Source organism: Mobula birostris, chromosome 25, assembly GCF_030028105.1.
Source record: "Mobula birostris isolate sMobBir1 chromosome 25, sMobBir1.hap1, whole genome shotgun sequence".
Taxonomy (NCBI): Eukaryota; Metazoa; Chordata; class Chondrichthyes; order Myliobatiformes; family Myliobatidae; genus Mobula; species Mobula birostris.
The window spans coordinates 10256034-10273906 of NC_092394.1; the positions used below are offsets into that span (position 1 = coordinate 10256034).

The 17873-nt window shown below is 47.8% G+C and overlaps 1 protein-coding gene across 1 annotated transcript in view; it reads right to left on the minus strand.

Moving 5' to 3' along the window:
- The window catches only part of LOC140187673 (heparin cofactor 2-like), a 52795-nt gene extending 41781 nt beyond the window's left edge, over window positions 1-11014 (minus strand). The window contains exon 1 of the mRNA XM_072243201.1: window positions 9516-11014. Within this exon, the coding sequence (XP_072099302.1) occupies window positions 9516-10344 (829 nt within the window). The 5' untranslated portion in view covers window positions 10345-11014. The remainder of the gene's footprint in view (window positions 1-9515) is intronic.
- Window positions 11015-17873: the final 6859 nt, after the last annotated feature.

The following is a 17873-nucleotide window of genomic DNA, read 5'->3' on the forward strand; positions in this document are numbered from 1 at the left end:
GGATTCCAGCCTTGCCACAAGTCTAAGAATGAGGAGGGAGAGATATCAGTCAAGCCAGGGTTCTCGTCCTCAAAACAGGGTAGGTCAACGGAAGATTGGATAGGACTGTATTAAAATTATCAGAATCAGAATCACATTGCTTATTATCACTGACAAATGTCATGAGATTTATTGTTTCTCAGCAGCAATGTAGTGCAATACATAACTTATAATAAGAAATATGAAATATATTTTTAAAATTCAAACTAAATAAGTACTGCAAAAAGATATCAAAAGTAGTGAGGTAGTGTTCATGGGTGGGTTCATTGTCCATTCAGAAATCTGATGGTGGGAGGGGAAGAAGCTGTTCTTAAAACATTGAATGTGTGTCTTCAGGCTCCTGTACCTCCTCTCTGATGGTAGTAATGAAAAGAGGGCAGGTCCTGGGTGATGGGGGTCCTACATGGCAGATGCCTCTCTTTTAAGTCATCGCCTTTTGCAGGTGTCATCAATGGTGGGGAGGCTCGTGCCCGTGATGGAGCTGGCTGGGTCTGCAATCCCCTGCCGCTGGATCTGCAGTCCCCTGCTGCTTTTTCCCATCCTGTGCAGTGGCCCGGCTCCTCCATAACACGCAGCGATATCGTTAACGTTGATCAAGATCAAGATGGGTTTCGAGTGCTGGGGAGTGTCACTAACCAGAAGAGTAAACGTGAAGATAATTAGATTTGGAGACATTTATTTTATGCGGCTTCATGAAGTGATCTGGAAAGACTAGTAGAAGCAGATTCAATAGTGATGTTCAAAAGGGAATTCTATACTCAGTCACCACCTTCATTAGGTACAGGAGTGGAATGCGGTGCGGTCTTCTGCTGCTGTAGACTATCCGCTTTAAGATTCGATGCGTTCTGTATTCAGAGAGGCTCTTCTGCGCATCACTGTTGTAACATGTGGTTATTTGAGTTACTGTCACCTTCCTGTCAGCTTGAACCAGTCAGGCCATTCTCCTCTGACCTCTCTCATTAACAATACATTTTTGTCCACAGAACTGCTGCTCACTGGATGTTTTTTTGCTTCTCACACCATTCTCTGTAAACTCTTAGGGACTGTTGTGTGTGAAAATCCCAGGAGATCAGCAGTTTCTGAGATACTCAAACCACCCCATCTGGCACCCACAATCATTCCACAGTCAAAGTCAATTAGATCATATTTATTCCTCATTCTGATGTTTTGATCTGAACAACAACTGAACCTCTTGATCATGTCTTGCTTTATGCATTGAGTTGTTGCCATGTGATTGGCTGATGAGATATTCGCGAAAATGAGCTGGTGCATGGGAGTACCTAATAAAGTCGTCACTGAGTGTGTGTTAACAGATAAAGGGAACACGTTCTACTTATTTTACATAGAAATCAGGAGAGTTTGAAGTCTATTAAAGGGGACTGTCAAAGAGCCAGCACAGATACAATGGGTTAAACAGTCTTTCTCTGAACTCTACACCTACCGGGGGCCTCTGGCACTGAGTCTGTATCTGTGACTCAGAAGGGAAGGGGGGAGAAGAGGAGTATTGTAGTGATAGGGAATTCCATAGCTATAGGAGCAAATAGGAGATACCGCAGATGGGAAAGAGACACCCAGATAGTACGTTGCCTCCAAGATGCCAGGGTCAGGGATGTCTGGGACTGGGTCCATAGAACTCCTGAAGGGAGAGGGTGAACAGCTGAAAGCCATGATACATATTGGTATCTACGACATGGGTAGGAAATGGCAGGAGGTCCTGAAGAGAGAATATAGGGAGTTTGGTAGAAAGCTGAAAAGCAGGACCTCCAGGGTAGTAATCTCTAGATTGCTGCCTGTGCCACGTCCCAGTGAGTGGGAAGATGTTGGAGTCCATTATTAAGGATGAGGTTTCATGGTAGTTGGAGGCACATGATGAAATAGGCCAAAGTCAGCATGTTTTCTTTAGGGAGAAATCTTGCCTGGCAAATCTATTGGAATTCTTTGAAGAAGTAATAAGCAGGATAGACAAAGGAGAATCGGTAAATGTTGTGTACTTGGATTTTCTGAAGGCCTTTAACAAGGTGCCACACATGAGACTGCTTAACAGGATTAAAGCCCATGGTGCTAGAAGATTGGCTGACTGGCAGGAGGGAAGTGTGCAATCATGCGCATAGGGAGAAATAATAAAGGTGTAGACTATTTTTTAAATGGGGAGAAAGCTCAAAAATCAGAGGTGCAAAGAGGCTCATGCAGGATTACCTAAACAATAGACAATAGACAATAGCTGCAGGAGTAGGCCATTCAGCCCTTCGAGCCAGCACCGCCATTCACTGATCATCCACAATCAGTACCCTGTTCCTGCCTTGACTCCGCTATCATTAAGAGCTCTATCTAACTCTTTCTTTAAAGCATCCAGAGAATTGGCCTCCACTGCCTTCTGAGGTAGAGCATTCCACAGATCCACAGATCCACAACCTCTAACAACTAAAAGTTACCTTGCAGGTTGACTCAGTGTAAGGAAAGCAAATGGAATGTTAGCACTCGTTTCATGAGGACTAGAATATAAAGCAAGGACGTAAAGCTGATGCTTTACAAGACATTAGTCAGTCCACACTTGGAGTATTGCGAGCAGTTTTGGGCCCCTTATCTGAGAAAAGATGTGTTGGCATTGGAGAGGGTCTAGAGCAGGTTAATGAGAATGATTCCGGGAATGAAAAGGGTTAACATATGAGGAGTCTTTGATGGCTCTGGGCCTGTACTCATTGGAGATCAGGAGAATGAGGGGATTCCATTGAATATTGAAAGGCCTAGATAAAGTGGATATAGAGAGGCTGTTTCCAATAGCTGGCGAGCCTAGGATGAGAGGGCACAATCTCAAAATAAAGGGAATTCCATTTAGAACAGAGATGAGTATGAATTCCTCTAGCCAGAGAGTGGTGAATATGTAGAATTCATTGCCACAGATGGGTGCGAATCCCAAATCATTGAGTATATTTAAAGCAGAAGTTGATAGATTCTTGTTTAGTCAGGGTACCAAAGGTTACAGGTCAGGAGAATGGGGTTGAGAGGGATAATAAGTCAGCTATGATAGAATAGTGGAGCAGGATTGATGGGCTGATTGGCCTAATTCTGCTCCTATGTCTTATGGTCTTGTGGAAGCAACTCAGTGCATAAAAGCATGCAGACATGATCAAGAGGTTCAGCTGATGTTCAGACCAAACATCTGATGGGGGAGAAATTGATTCGTGTCCTTGACCATGGAATGTTTGTTGGTGGCAGATGGGGAGGTTTGAATATCACATAAACTGCTGATCCCCTGGGATTTCCATGCACAATAGACTCTAGAGTTTACAGAGAATAGTGTGGAAAAGATACATCCAGTGAGTGGCATTTCTGAAGGTGTTAATGAGAGAGGTCAGAGGAGAGTGGCCAGACTGGTTCAAGCCGATAAGAAGATGACAGTAACTCAAGTAACCACACATTACAACAGTGGTGTGCAGAGGAACATCTCTGAACACACAACGTGTTGAACCTTGAAGTGGACGGCCTACAGCAACAGAAGACCATGAATGCACCCGCAGTGGTAACTTTATTAGGTACAGAATGTATCTAATAAAGTAGCCATTGTGTGTATAACTCTTTGAGGCTCTAATGTGTTCTGCATTGCTTTGGAAAGAAGACTGAGAACATTGCCAGGGTACATCCAATTAAAACAGAAGCTGCTTTAGTGAGATGGCTGTCGAAAAGAAACTTTCCATACGAGAATTCAGCAACGTTCACTATCGTCGCACCCTTCGAAATCTGTATCCTGCCTTTTAAATCTTGGATTTTCGATCTCTTTAAAATGTCGCCTGGAAACTCTGCTGAGAGCCACAGTCGCAGTGGTGGTGAGTGCCTGCAACTACTTCTGCTGCGGCTCATCCTGAGATGAAATCTCTGGTAAAGCAAGTAATCGAACAGGAAACGTGTATGATATGGGAACCTCATACTCACATACATCATAGCAAGGGATTGCAGGCTAAGCTCCCACAATGAAGTTGCTTTGTATGACATAGGAAACTATCTCTTCGGTCAGCATCCTTAGACAAATTAAAACATTGTGTGCATTTGTAGGCGTGTATAAACTTGTTGTTAGGACAAGTTTCGCTGCAGTTCTTGTTAATAGTTCCATCTACAAACTAAGTTATTACAATACTTATGTTAGATGGAATACAATACATAAAAATACAAAAGTTTATTATAATGTCTCTCTTCCTCTTTGAAAAAGAGAGAGTGACAGGAAGTGGGACAGTCAGAGAGGGTAAAGAGAAGGGAGAGGGAGAGAGAATGTGGGAGAGAGGAAGGGAGAGGGTGAGAGAGGAGGAGAGGTGGGAGAGGGGGAAGGAGAGAGGGGGGGATAGAGAGAAGAGAGAGGGAGAGAGAGGAGAGAAAGACTGAAAGAGACCAGGAGAGAGAGAACGAAAGACAGGGAGAGAGAGAGAAGGAGAAAGAGAAGCAGAGAGAGGAGAAAGAGAATGAAAGAGGCCAGGAGAGAGAGAAAGAGAGAGAGAAGGTGAAAGAGAATGAAGGAGACCAGGAGAGAAAGGGAGGGAGTAGAGGGAGAGTGTGAAAGAAACGAGGAGAGAGAAGGAGGAGAGAGCCATTATTCTAATGGCTGTGGGTGACAAAGTCGCAGAGTGGTGCCTGGACTAAACGGATGCATTCTGGCATCTTCCCTGTTCTTGTTCATTACTGAAGAACAGTCATTCATTTCCATAGATGCTGCCTGATTTGCTGAGTTCCTCCAAGATTTTGAGTGTGTGTGTTGTTCTGGATTTCCATCATCAGCAGAAACTCTTGTGTTTGTGCTAAACTCGAGTAACTGTCATTATCACAATGAACCATGTTCCTCGAGGAGAAGAAACATTCTTGGTGGCCTCCCCTCTGGAATGTGGGTGTCTTTAGTAATAGATGAGAGAACTTAATTGCTTCTAGTCTCGACAGGTATTTTCAACCCACAATTGTGTGAACGCACAATAGATTGTGTGAACGTACTCAGTCTTTCTCCCAAGGTTGGGGAATCGAGAACTAGAAAGCATATTTTTAAGGTGAGAAGGGAGAGAACTATCACAAACAAGCTGGAAAACCAGGCAACACACACACACACACACACACACAAAATACTGGAGGAACTCAGCAGGCCAGGCAGCATCTATGGAAAAGAGTACAGTCGACGGTTCGGGCCGAGCCCCTTCAGGAAAGATTTATTTTACTTTGTTTTTACTTTCTTATTTTGAAATAAAGCAAAGTAAAATCCTTCTGTCCCAACGAGCCTGCATTGCCCAATTACACTCATGTGACGAATTCACCAACTAACCCATATGCCTTTGGACTGTGGGAGGAAACCAGAGCACCCGGAGGAAACCCACGCGGTCACGGGGAGAACGTACAAACTCCTTACAGGCAGTGGCCAAGTTGTTGGCACTGTAACAGTGTAGGAAACTAAGGACAACTTTTTCACCAAGAGCATGATCCTTGTATGGAAAGATTTGCCAGAAGAAGTGGGTGAGACAGGTACATTAACGATTTTTAAAATACACTTGGACAGGTACATACAGTTCTGTCCAAAAATATATATATAGAGCTAGGGTGCTGAAGACTTTTGCACAGTACTGTAGTAATTTTATGTACTGCACTGTACTGCTGCCAAAAAAAAAACAAATTTCGTGGCATCTGTGAGTGATGATAAACCTGATTCTGATATGGGTCTCTACTGTGGACTGAGAGTGGGAAGGGGGCAGGGAGAGGGGAATCATGGTTGGGAAAAGGGGAAGGGAGGTGGAGGGAGTGGGAAGCACCAGAGAGACATTCTGTAACAATCAATAAACCAATTGTTTGGAATCAAATGACCTTGCCTGGTGTCTCTGGGCCGGGTGTGCCTGCACCCACAACACCCCCCTGACCCCTGGCTCTCCTTTTCTGCCACCTGTCCCACAGCCCTCCCATGAGCTCCACCTTCACCATTCTCAACATCTTTTGCTCCTGCCAGATTTACAAACTCACTCTCTGCTCCACGTTGACAAATACAGTACTGTGCAAAAGTCTTAGACTTTTGCCCAGTTCTGTAGTTAGGAAAAGTTTAGAAGGACATGGACCAAATGCAGCCAAATGAGAATCTTGGTCAGCATGGGCCAGTTGGGCTGAAGGGCCTGTTGCTATGCTGTTCAACTCTATGGAGCTATCACCGTTCTGTGTCAGAGGTGAGGAGCGACCATATTGGCTGACATGTAATTAAGGTAGCAGAACTGGAGTGCAGGATGAACTGTGAAGCCCCAGAAGGATTCATTGGCTTTAGGAGAGGAGAGAATGTGGTTGGATAGCAAGAAGGAAAAATAATCAAAGCTGCTGACTCATAGAGTTTACCGCAGACAGTAGATACATTCATTTATAAACACAAGTCATTCTGCAGATGAGGAACAACACACAAAATGTTCGAGCAACTCGGCAGGTCAGGCAGCATCCATGGAGGGGAATAAACAGTCAACATTTCAGGCCGAGACCTTTCATCAGGACTGGAAAGGAAGGTGGGGGAAGTCAGAATAAGAAGATGGGAGAGAAGGAGGACTACAAGCTGGCGGGCGATAGGTGAAGCCAAGTGAGGGGGATGGTGGGTTCGTGGGGGAGGTGGTGATGAACTGAGAAGCTGGGAGCTGATAGGTGGAAGAGGCAAAGGGCTGAAGAAGAAGAATCTGAGGAGAGGAGAGTGGACCATGGGAGAAAGGGAAGGAGGAGGGGCACCAGAGGGATGTGAGGAGAAGAGGACAGCTGAGAGGGGAACCAGAATGGGGAATGGAGAAAGAGAGGAGGCTATAAAAGAGAGAAGAGGGAGAAGAAGAAAAGGAAGGGACATATAGTTACGTACTGTATATATTGAAATAACATCTGTGAATTTTGGACCTTCTCCAACAGTAAGCTATGACTGGAATTTTCCATGAATTTGATATGGTCTATAAACAGATGGATTCAATTGATTGCCACCTTGTTCTCTCTTCCTGTGTCCAAGTTTCTGGAAATACCATGCTGCTTTAATTGGTGCAGTTTAGTGGCTCCTCTCGTTAATTACACTGTGTTTGTAAGTTCTCTAGTTACATAGACTGTGGATGGTATGTCTCAGAACAAGGGCAAAGACAAGTCTAGTGTCAGAAACTATGCTGTTCTGAGCCAATGTTAAACATAGACGCTGGCCCTAAGTTGTAAACCAAACACTTCCCCACAGCCTAGAAAGACACAATAAGCTGAACTTCATCCTCCCTCCTGGACACTCAAGTGCCACTAATAACATCTTACATTGACGCAGCACCTTCACCACATTAGAACACCATGAGGCGTTTCTCAGAGCGGCATCGGGGTTTGTCCTTGGGCTGTGAGCTGCGGAAAGGGTGATGGGGTTGGCCTTAGCTTTGGAGACTGCGAGCAGTTGGTACATGTAGTGCGGTGGGAAGCTAGAGGGGTTGGCGTTAGAGAAGGGACAGAAAGGGGTAGAGGAATTTGAAAGCAAAATTGGGCATAAAAAGGATAGGACTGAGGGAGTGAGTAAGTTTAGAACACAGAACAGTACAATACAGTACAGATTCTTTGGGAACTGATTTTGTGGTGACCTTTTAAGGGCTCAACACTCTCTGTGTAAAAAAAAACTGACCTCTGCCATTCCCCTACACTTTCCTCCAATTACTTTAGAATTACGGCGTCTCGTATTAGCCCTTACCGCCCCGGGGCAGCACGATAGCATAGCAGATGGTGTAACGCTATTACAGTGCCAGCGACCCTGGTTCCACTTCACCGCTGTCTGCAAGGAGTGCCCCAATGTACGTGTGACAAATAAAGTTAATCTTTAATCTTTAAAAAAAAAGATAGCAGACAGGCATTGCTCTAATCCTTATCAGTCCTTCAGTACTAAACAACTTAAAGTGGCTACCACCTCACCGTTTCCTCTGGGTGCTCCGGTTTCCTTCCATATTCCAAAGGCGTACAGGTTGGGGGTTAGTAAGTGTGCAGCATGTTGGTGACACTTGTGGGCTGCCCCCAGCACATCCTCTGACTGTATTGGCCGTTGATGCAAATGACGCATTTCACTCCATGTTTCGAGGTACGTGTGGCAAGTAAAGCTAATTTTTAATCATTTCTACTGTGCCCATGACCCTCCCTTTCTCTTGCCTTATAAGTGAAATATCTGGCTTCTTTTTTTTAAACTGCCCATTACGCCACTGGCGTTTAGGGCAGCAATGAAGGTCGTCTATCTCTGGTGGTGTTCAGACCTTCCTTCACAATGTCAGTAGCTTCCTCGTGGTTTTTTACTACGGTCAGTCATGCAATTCCCGGGTGAAGGCTCAGGATTACTAATGCAGTCCGATGTAGAAGAAATCTTCATCACTGTTTCCATAACAATTTTGTTTTACCAGTCAGTATTGTTGGCCCTGAGCTGAACCCCCGACCCTGAAGGACCAGTGGACCAATATCAGTCTGGCCTCTACCTTTTGACCTGTTTGGCATGGGTGACCCTACCAAGAGCCAAAGCATAAAGCCCTGACTCCAGCCAACACAGCTCTCCGGGTCATTGAGGCACGCAAGCCTCAATGACCCTATGACAAGTTTGTGGTCCTCTTGGAGGACCCGGCTTCTAATTGGTACGTAATTAATTTGTCAACACAGCATCGTGTTTTACCATGCGGCTCAACATGTGGGAACACTAAAACGCTGCTGTAATATTTGGAAATGTCACCTTCCTCACAGTGTAATATATTTATTGTGAATCCAACAACCGATCAATGTGTCATAGTAATGATGGTCATTATTTATTATCCAGGTCACCAAATGGTGGCCGTCGTTAATTATGCTTGCCTTATGTCTTTGCTTTTATTTGCATGGCAGGTTCCTGAACGTATGAGTTGATGTCATTTACATCGAGGAGAAACAGGGTGCCAGTAACCAGGGTGAAGTAGCTGTGTAAATGCATCACTAATTAGAATGGTGGAACAGCACAAGGGCTGAGATTCAAGTGTGAATTAGAGACAGGGATCTCAATGTAAAATCACGCACAGAAAGGGAAAGGAAGATTGGATTAAGAGGGAGTGCAAAGAGGCAGAAGAGAAAACTGATGAAATATATATATATAACTTACAACAATTATTAGATGTAGGAAATGGCTCTACTCATTTGCAGAGCTGGAGAGGTTCACAGACAATAATTGACAACTTTGGTGATATGAGAAGGTACTTAGACTGAAATGTACAAAGGTTCACCTCCTGTGGCAGGTTTCGTTCATATCTTACTGCACAAGTAATTTCACTCCATGCGATGTTCGTCAGTAATGAGCCCAGTGATACACTCACTTGCTAAACTGTGGAGGATGACAAGTGCGGAGATCTGCTCTCAACTGTGAATCTGCCTCTCGCTTGATACTGCCGTGCCATTCGAGCATAATTAAACGCAAGCGCCATTAGTCTAGTGATATAAAAATAAAATTGCCTCATTATGATAATAGCATGTATCAGCGCACTGACCTTTGAAATGGAGTGCCTGGAAGACGAGCATTACCGTCTGTGGGTCGATGTCCTCCACCACGGCCTGGAGTTTTCCCTTGGTGGCCCTCAAGATGAGTTGGTTGAATTTGGTGACAAGTTGGGGTTCCGAGAAATCCACAGAGCGTGCGTGCGCCCCATAGTACTGCCTTAGCCACTCCTTGAACGTCTTCCTGATCTCCAGACCTTCCCTGACGTAGATGCCGGAGAAATCTTTAAGCGTGTACCCGAAGTCATGTCTGAAGAGCCTGTGGATGAGCTTGTGGAAGACGTCGTGCAGGACCTCGTCACCCGTCTCTGGTCTGGTATTGACAAACTGATCGAAGCCAAGAGCTCGGGAGATCTGCTGCTGGGTCCTGTTGCCTGCCCCCACCATGACCATCGCCATCAGACTGGAGAGTCCAAATGGAGAGAAGACCACATTTTTGTCGTTTGACTGGGACTTCAGCAAGGCCCTGTAGAAATTGAAGGCAAAATCAGTGTTGACCAAAGCCAGTCGTTGGATCCGAGACTTGCCCTTGAATTTTTTACGTAGGGAATCTGAGGTTTTAGGAGTGGCAACTTGTTCCTTATTTACTAATGCATCCTCAGGAAAGCCAAAGATATCCTCTTCATCCTCATAGTCCTCAAGTTCAGTGTAGTCATCCTCCTCTAACTCAGGGATATTGAACTCTCTGGTCAGAGTGTTGCTTTCAATGGGTATCAGATGCCCAGTCTCCAGACGAACAGGAGCTGCTATGGGGTTGGTGAAACAGAAGTCACACAGTAGAAACCAAAGCCAAAAAAACATAACTGTACCTTTTTCAACCATTTATCCCAGTTATCGGCAACCCTATTAGGAAAAGAAGCCAGTGGTTTTTTTTTTCTGGAGGTGGGGGAGAAGAAACGGCGCTTAGGCAGAGAAAAGTAGAGATTGTTCCACTCCGTCCAGCATGAAGCAGAACTGAAAATGTTTCACTTCCCGAATTATCTTGGATTTATTTTTTAAGTAACAGCTGCTGCACCATATGAGGTGACCCCGTAGGCTAAATAAATCCCAAAGGTTAAACGCAGGCACTGAAGGATACCCCAAACTCTGCCAAAACACTGCAATTAATTAAAATCGGCGTAAGACCTGTCTAGGCACTCTTTTCGCAGAATGCTTCCTTGTTTTCAAATGTTTCTAACATTTAGAGCAGGCTTGAATAAACTGCAGCTCTCGTTTTTTTCCATCTCTAACCAATTCCATGTGTGGGGCGTAGTTACTGTGCCTAAAGCAAAGAAAACAGAGGCCAAATACTTTGGCACAGTTTTGACAGTCTCCTTAGAACAAATTTTACTGAACAATTTTCAGAGAGAGAGTCCCATTGGTATCTTTAGTCAACTCTATCGGTTGTGAAGTACTTTATGATGACCTGTGATTCCTACAGCGCAAGACTTTTAAATGTTTCAACAGAAGGCTGTGAAAGTCACATCGAACAGCCCGAAAAGTCTGTGAACCTCTGTTAACAATCGTCCACCCAAGTTTACAAAGCCAGGCTGCTGTGTGGTATCAGTTGTTCGAGACTTCCTGAGGGCGAGGAAGTTGATCAAGTTGTGTTTTCAGAAGGAGAGCAATTCCGAGCGACTTCCGTGCATTAACAGGAGCTGCCCCTGTTCCAGATTTTTAATCAGTCAGGAAGTAAAATTAAGAAGATTCTAATTATAAGAAAGATAATGATGAGCTTTATTTATCACATGTACATCGAAACCTACAAATGTGTCGTTTGCAACAAATTGTGAAGGAGGCAGCCCGCAAGAGTCGCTACGCTTCCACTGCCACACGTAACGTGCCCACGGTCACTAACCCTAACCTGCTGCAGGGTCTCGGCCCAAAATGCCAACTCTTTACTCTTTGGCATAGATGCTGCCCGGCCTGCCGAGTTCCTCCAGCACTCTGTGTGTGCGTTGCTCTGATTTCCAGCGCCTGCAGATTTTCTCCTGTTTACGGTTGAACCCGAACCATATGTCTCTGGAATGTGGGAGGAAACCGGAGCCCCCCAGAGCAGCTCCAGGCGGTGACAGGGAGAATGTAAAAACTCCTTACAGACAGTGCCTGCAACTGAGCCTCAGTCACTGAAGTTTTACGCCAGCCACTACGCTACCATGCCACCTTCAATGCAATAAGATGGTTCACACAGTGTGGGGCTTTCTCGTCTATAGCACAGAGGCAGGCCACTCTGCCCATCACGTTTATGATGGAATTTTTACTTATTTAGAGATACAGCACGATAATGGTCCCTTCCAGTGTCCATTTACACCCAGGTGACCAATTAACCTCTAACCCGTACACCTTTGGAATGTGGCAGGAAACCAGAATATCCGGAGGAAACCCACGTGGTTTCGGCAAGAACCTTCAAGCTCCTTACAGGCAGTGGCAGAATCTGAACCTGGGTCGCTGGTGCTGCAGTGGTGTAACCCCAACCACTACGGTTCACGTCCCGCGTGGCCCCGCCGGCATTCACCGCCTCCTCACTTTGTCCGTCGTGCCCAGGAGGGGAGGAGGCTGGTTTCTGTGACGTGCTGAGCTGCTGATGCACTATCAATTACTCCAAAAGACTGGAAGTAGAGTAAATACTGAAAGACTTTTATTAGCAGTAAAATGTGACCTCGACCATGCTGAGTATCTGCCCTGGACTGAGGGAGGAGCAGTGACACAATCACCTTTATTTAGGGGTAATTGCACCGGCGATGGTGGTTGTGCTGGCTCCGGCCTGACTTCAGGTGCCAGCACGTTAGGCGTCGGTAATCCCTCGTGCATGTGCGTCGCGCCCAGTATGGGAGTGTCGTGTGGTGTCTGTATAGGGTTTGGGGTGCACGGTGTCTCGTAGGTACATACATTGGTGGGTACGGGGTCAATAGTCACCACGGAGTGTTCAGGGTAGGGGCCCGGTGCTCCTGCGGGCACCAGGTCGCGGAAGGAGACCATGTCCTCCCGCCCATCAGATAAAACCACATAGGCATACTGGGGGTTCGCATGAAGCAAGTGAACCCCCTCGACCATCAGGGAGTATTTATTGCTCCTCGCATGTTTCCGAAGCAGCACTGGCCCCGGGGACGTCAGCCAAGATGGTAGGGTGGTCCCACTGGTCGACTTTCTGGGAAAAGAAAAGAGCCGTTCATGAGGGGTGGCATTGGTGGCTGTGCATAACAGGGAGCGGATGGAGTGGAGTGCCTCGGGAAGGACCTCCTGCCAGCGGGAGACCGGCAGTCCCTTTGACCTGAGGGCTAAGAGTGTGGCTTTCCACACCGTGCCATTCTCCTTCTCTACCTGTCCATTCCCCCGGGGATTATAGCTCGTGGTCCTACTGGTTGCAATTCCCCTAGCCAGTAGATATTGGCGCAGCTCGTCACTCATAAACGAGGACCCTCTGTTACTGTGGATATAGCATGGGTATCCGAACAGAGTGAAGAGCTTGCGCAGGGCTTTTATAACTGACGTGGTAGTGGTGGCGGGGCAGGGGATGGCGAAGGGGAACCGCGAGTACTCGTCGATAACATTAAGAAAGTACACATTGCCGTCGGTGGAGGGAAGGGGGCCCTTAAAGTCAACACTCAGTCGCTCAAAGGGGCGGGTGGCCTTGATTACTTGTGCCTTTTCGGGTCGGTAGAAGTGCGGTTTGCATTCTGCGCAGACTTGGCAGTCCCTGGTCATCGTCCTGATCTCCTGAAGGGAGTAAGGCAGGTTCTGGGCTTTCACGAAGTGGAAAAGCCGGGTGACTCCCGGGTGGCAAAGGTCTACATGTAGGGCGTATAGCCGGTCGATCTGCGCGCTGGCGCATGTTCCCCGGGATAGGGCATCGGAGGGCTCGTTGAGCTTTCCAGGCCTGTACATGATGTCATAGTTGTAGGTGGAGAGTTCAATTCTCCACCTCAAAATTTTATCATTTTTGACTTTGTCCCGCTGTTGGTCACTAAACATGAATGCGACTGAGCGCTGGTCAGTCAGCAGGATGAACTTTTTGCCGGCGAGATAGTGCCACCAGTGCCTAATAGCTTTCACTATGGCCTGGGCCTCTTTCTCCACCACGGAGTGCCGAACTTCAGGGCCTTGTAGGGTACGGGAGAAGAACGCCACCGGTCTTCCCGCCTGGTTGAGGGTAGCAGCCAGCGCGAAGTCGGAGGCGTCACTCTCTACTTGGAAGGGAATGGCCTCGTCCACCGCATGCATTGCTGCTTTGGCAATGTTCCCTTTTATGCAGCTGAAGGCCGCGCAGGCCTCGGCTGAGAGGGGGAATGTGGTGGACTTGACCAGGTGGTGGGCCTTGTCTGCGTAGTTAGGGACCCATTGGGTGTAATATGAAATGAAGCCCGGGCACCTTCTGAGGGCTCTGAGGGTGTTAGGAAGAGGGAGTTCCAATAGGGCCGCATACGGTCAGGGTCAGGGCCAATGACTCCGTTCTCCACAACACACCCAAGGATAGCAAGTCAGGTGGTCCCAAATACACACTTGTCCTTGTTATAGGTGAGGTTGAAAGATTTGGCCGCTTGGAGAAATTTTTGGAGGTTGTTGTCATGATCCTGCCGGTCGTGACCGCAGATGGTGATGTTATCCAGATATGGGAACGTGGCCTTCAGTTGGCACTGGTCCACCATCTGTCCTATTTCCCTCTGGAAGACAGATACACCATTCGTGACACCGAAGGGTACGCGCAGGAAGTGATAAAGCCTGCCGTCTGCCTCAAAGGCGGTGTAAGGGCAGTCCTCCTGGCGGATGGGGAGTTGATGGTAAGTGGATTTTAGGTCTATGGTCGAGTACACCTTGTACTGTGCTATCTGATTGACCATATCCGCGATGCGGGGTAGAGGGTAGGCGTCGAGCTGCGTGAACCTATTGATGGTCTGGCTATAGTCCACAACCATCCTATTCTTCTCCCTGTTCCTAACAACGACCACCTGCGCCCTCCAAGGACTTGTGCTTGCCTCAATGACCCCCTCCCTGAGCAGCCGCTGCACCTCCGACTTAATGAAGGCTCTGTCCCCCGCACTGTACCTCCTGCTTTTAGTTGCCACGGGTTTACAGTCGGGGGTCAAGTTGGCGAACAGTGGTGGGGGAGGGATCCTGAGGGTGGAGAGGCGGCAAGTGGTGCCCGTAGTGCAGCTGTTGGCATGGTGTTTGGTGGGATGCGCGGGTCGGTGTGTGTGTGTGGTCAGTAGCGGGGTACGTGACATATTCCTACAAAGCTGAGTATTTCCGACAGTGATTGGTGGGAGGGGCCCATCATACTCCATTGTCACGCTTTTCAGGCGGCTCTGGAAGTTGAGCCCCAATAGCACAGGGACACACAGTTGAGGCATGACCAGTAACGTAAAGTCTCAATATTCTGTGCCCTGCACCACTAGTGTTGCTACACAACCCCCCCCCCCCCAGATGTCTGTCGTATGCGACCTGGAAGCCATGGCGACCCTCTGACTTACCGGCCGTATCGCGAGTCCACAATGCTGCACCGTGTCCAGGTGGATAAAACTGTCCGTGCTGCACGAGTCAAACAGGCAGTTTGTCCTGCGCCCCTCCACCAGGATGTCCATCATTGACCTTGCGAGCTGGTGGGGAGCGCTTTGGTCGAGGGTCACGGAGGCCAGAGTCGAGTCGCTGTCTTGGTCTGGCACGGCGGGTTGCCTGGTGAGCACCCGTGGGTCGTAGGCAGTGCGAGGTGGCACCAACCAAGATGGCCGCCCCCATGTCTCGCACGTGGTGGCAGTGTGCCGGCAAGATGGCGACCCCCATGCCTCGCATGTGGCGCTGCTCGATCCCGCTCGCGGTTTGGATTTACAGGCCTTGGCGAAGTGGCCCTTCTTTCCGCAGCTGGAGCAGGTAGCTTCTCGGGCCGAGCAGTGTTTCCGGGGATGCTTCTGAAGTCCGCAGAAATAGCACTTCGCGGACTCGCAACTGGCAGCAGCCATGGTCGATTCGCCGGCGGGTTGCGGGGTCTGCAGCGTCCACGAGGCCATCGGGAGATTGCGTGCCTGGAGAGCATCAGAGTTGTGGAGAGCGGCCTCCAATATGTCGGCCAGTTCAATCGCCGAACGTAAGGTAAGATCGGCGTGTTCCAGCAGCCGCTGGCGCACATACACTGACCTGGTCCCCGTGACGAAGGCGTCTCTTACTAGGAGTTCCACATGCTGTTCAGCCGTCAGTTCTCGGCAATCGCAGGTCCGCACAAATGTCTGTAGAGCCCAGACGAACTCAACGCTCGACTCTTCGGGCCTCTGCTGCTGCGTCACTAAGTGACGTCGCACATGGACTGTGTTTACCAGCCACAGGTATTGTCTTTTGAGGGCACTCATCACGCCGTTGTAGCTCGGCTGGTCTCTGATCATCAGGTAGACCCGTGGACTGACCCTGGAGAGGAGAACTCCATGCTTTGCGGTGGACCCGGTCACTTCAATCTCCTCCAGGTATAGGCCAGCCAGAGTTCGAAAGTATTTCCAGCTTCATGTGTTTGCAGGTCAAGATCTAACTTGTCGGGTCTCAGGACGTGTTCCATGCTTTAAGATTACTGCTAATAAAAATGATGCACTATCAATTACTCCAAAAGACTGGAAGTAGAGTAAATACTGAAAGGCTTTTATTAGCAGTAAAATGTGACCTCGACCATACTGAGTATCTGCCCTGGACTGAGGGAGGAGTAGTGGCACAATCGCCTTTATTCAGGGGTCTGTCGGAGGGGCCACAGGAGCAGTCAGCAGAGGGGCGTGTCCAGACAGGTAACCCAGTTACAACATATATATATGGTTTACCACAGCTGAATCCACAGCTCTCTGCAGTCGTGTGCAGAGCAGCTGACCTCGATATGATCTTGCACGTCATTGCTTACCTGCACTGCATGTCCTCTGTAGCTGTTACACTTTACTCTGCATTCTGTTATTATTTTAGCTCAGTGCACAGTTTGAATGCATTGATCTGTAAGAACAGCAGGCAAGGCCAGTTTTTCACTGTATCTTGGTACAATTCTTCTTCTTCCTCTTCTTGCGCCCTTAACTCCTGGTGGAGTCGTCAGGGCGCCATCATGACAAGCTTTGCACCAGCTTTTTGGTGTGCTCGTCATGCGGCATGTCTTGGGCATCTGAAACCTGGCGGAGCCCATCCCTCTCCAGAAGAAGAAGTGGTTGTATGAGTATACAGGCCCACATTCCACACTCACATCTCCACAGAGGGGGGACGTCGACTCAGACCATGAGAGGGCTGCGTCGGGCATTTTCATGCCTGACAAGGCACAGATTGGAAGTCTGTGTGGGGCACCACTCCTCGCACAGACACCAGGGCAATGTGTGGTTAAGTGCCTTGCTCAAGGGCACAAACATGCTGCCACGAGCTGAAGCTCAAGCTAGTGACCTTCAAATCACTAGATGAACGCTTTAACCACTTGGCCACGTGCCCAACACAATAAACGTCCACAGAAAAACGTTTTATTTATTTATTTAGAGATAGAGTGCGGAGCTGGAACAGGCCCTACCGGCCCAGTAAGCCAAACTGCCCAGTGACACACCTATTTAACCCCAGCCTAGTCACAGGACAATTTACAATGGCCAATGAACCTACTAACCAGTACGTCTTTGGATTGTGGGAGGAAACCGGAGCATTCAGAGGAAACTCATGTCCTCTCGGGAAGAATGTACAAACTTCTTACTGACAGCGCCGGAACTGAACTCTGACATTGTCAAAGCGTCTCACTAACCGTGGCGACCCTTGAACCTACGACTGATGGGCCAGGGCACTTCCACTCTAGCCACGGATGACTGCATGAAAATGAATCTCAGAACAGTGTTCGGTGACATGTGTGTACTTTGATAATAAATTGACTTTTAACTTTGAATGTAGGAGGATGTTACACAACCAGGCAGCTGTGAAACAACAGCAAAGTGTACAGAGGCAATGCCAAGTCCGAGGATTCAGTGCTGTGGGGAAAGATACGGGTATTGGATGAAATAAATGTAAATGACTGTAAGAATGCATTCAGGCAACGTAGAGTGAAGCAGCTTAATGATTCATATCAAACCATGCCTCACCAAGTGTTAACTTGGTCCATCTTGAAAGAAAACAAACACCGACACACATCTAGTCCCAGCTCACAAGGAGATGATAATGTTACATCCCTGGCACTGATTGTTGTGGCTGTGACAAAGGGTGAGTGAAATCCAGTAGAAGTAAATCATTTGGGCCAGTCGTGGGAGTGAGTGCTGAGTTTGAGAAAGTTTCTACATCTCTGCATATTGGATCTCTGGATATTGACTTCTCTTTTTGGTGAACCAAATTTCCCTCCCCCCTCCTCTTTTTCCCACTCTGACCTTTTACTTCTTCTCACCTGCCTATCACTTCCC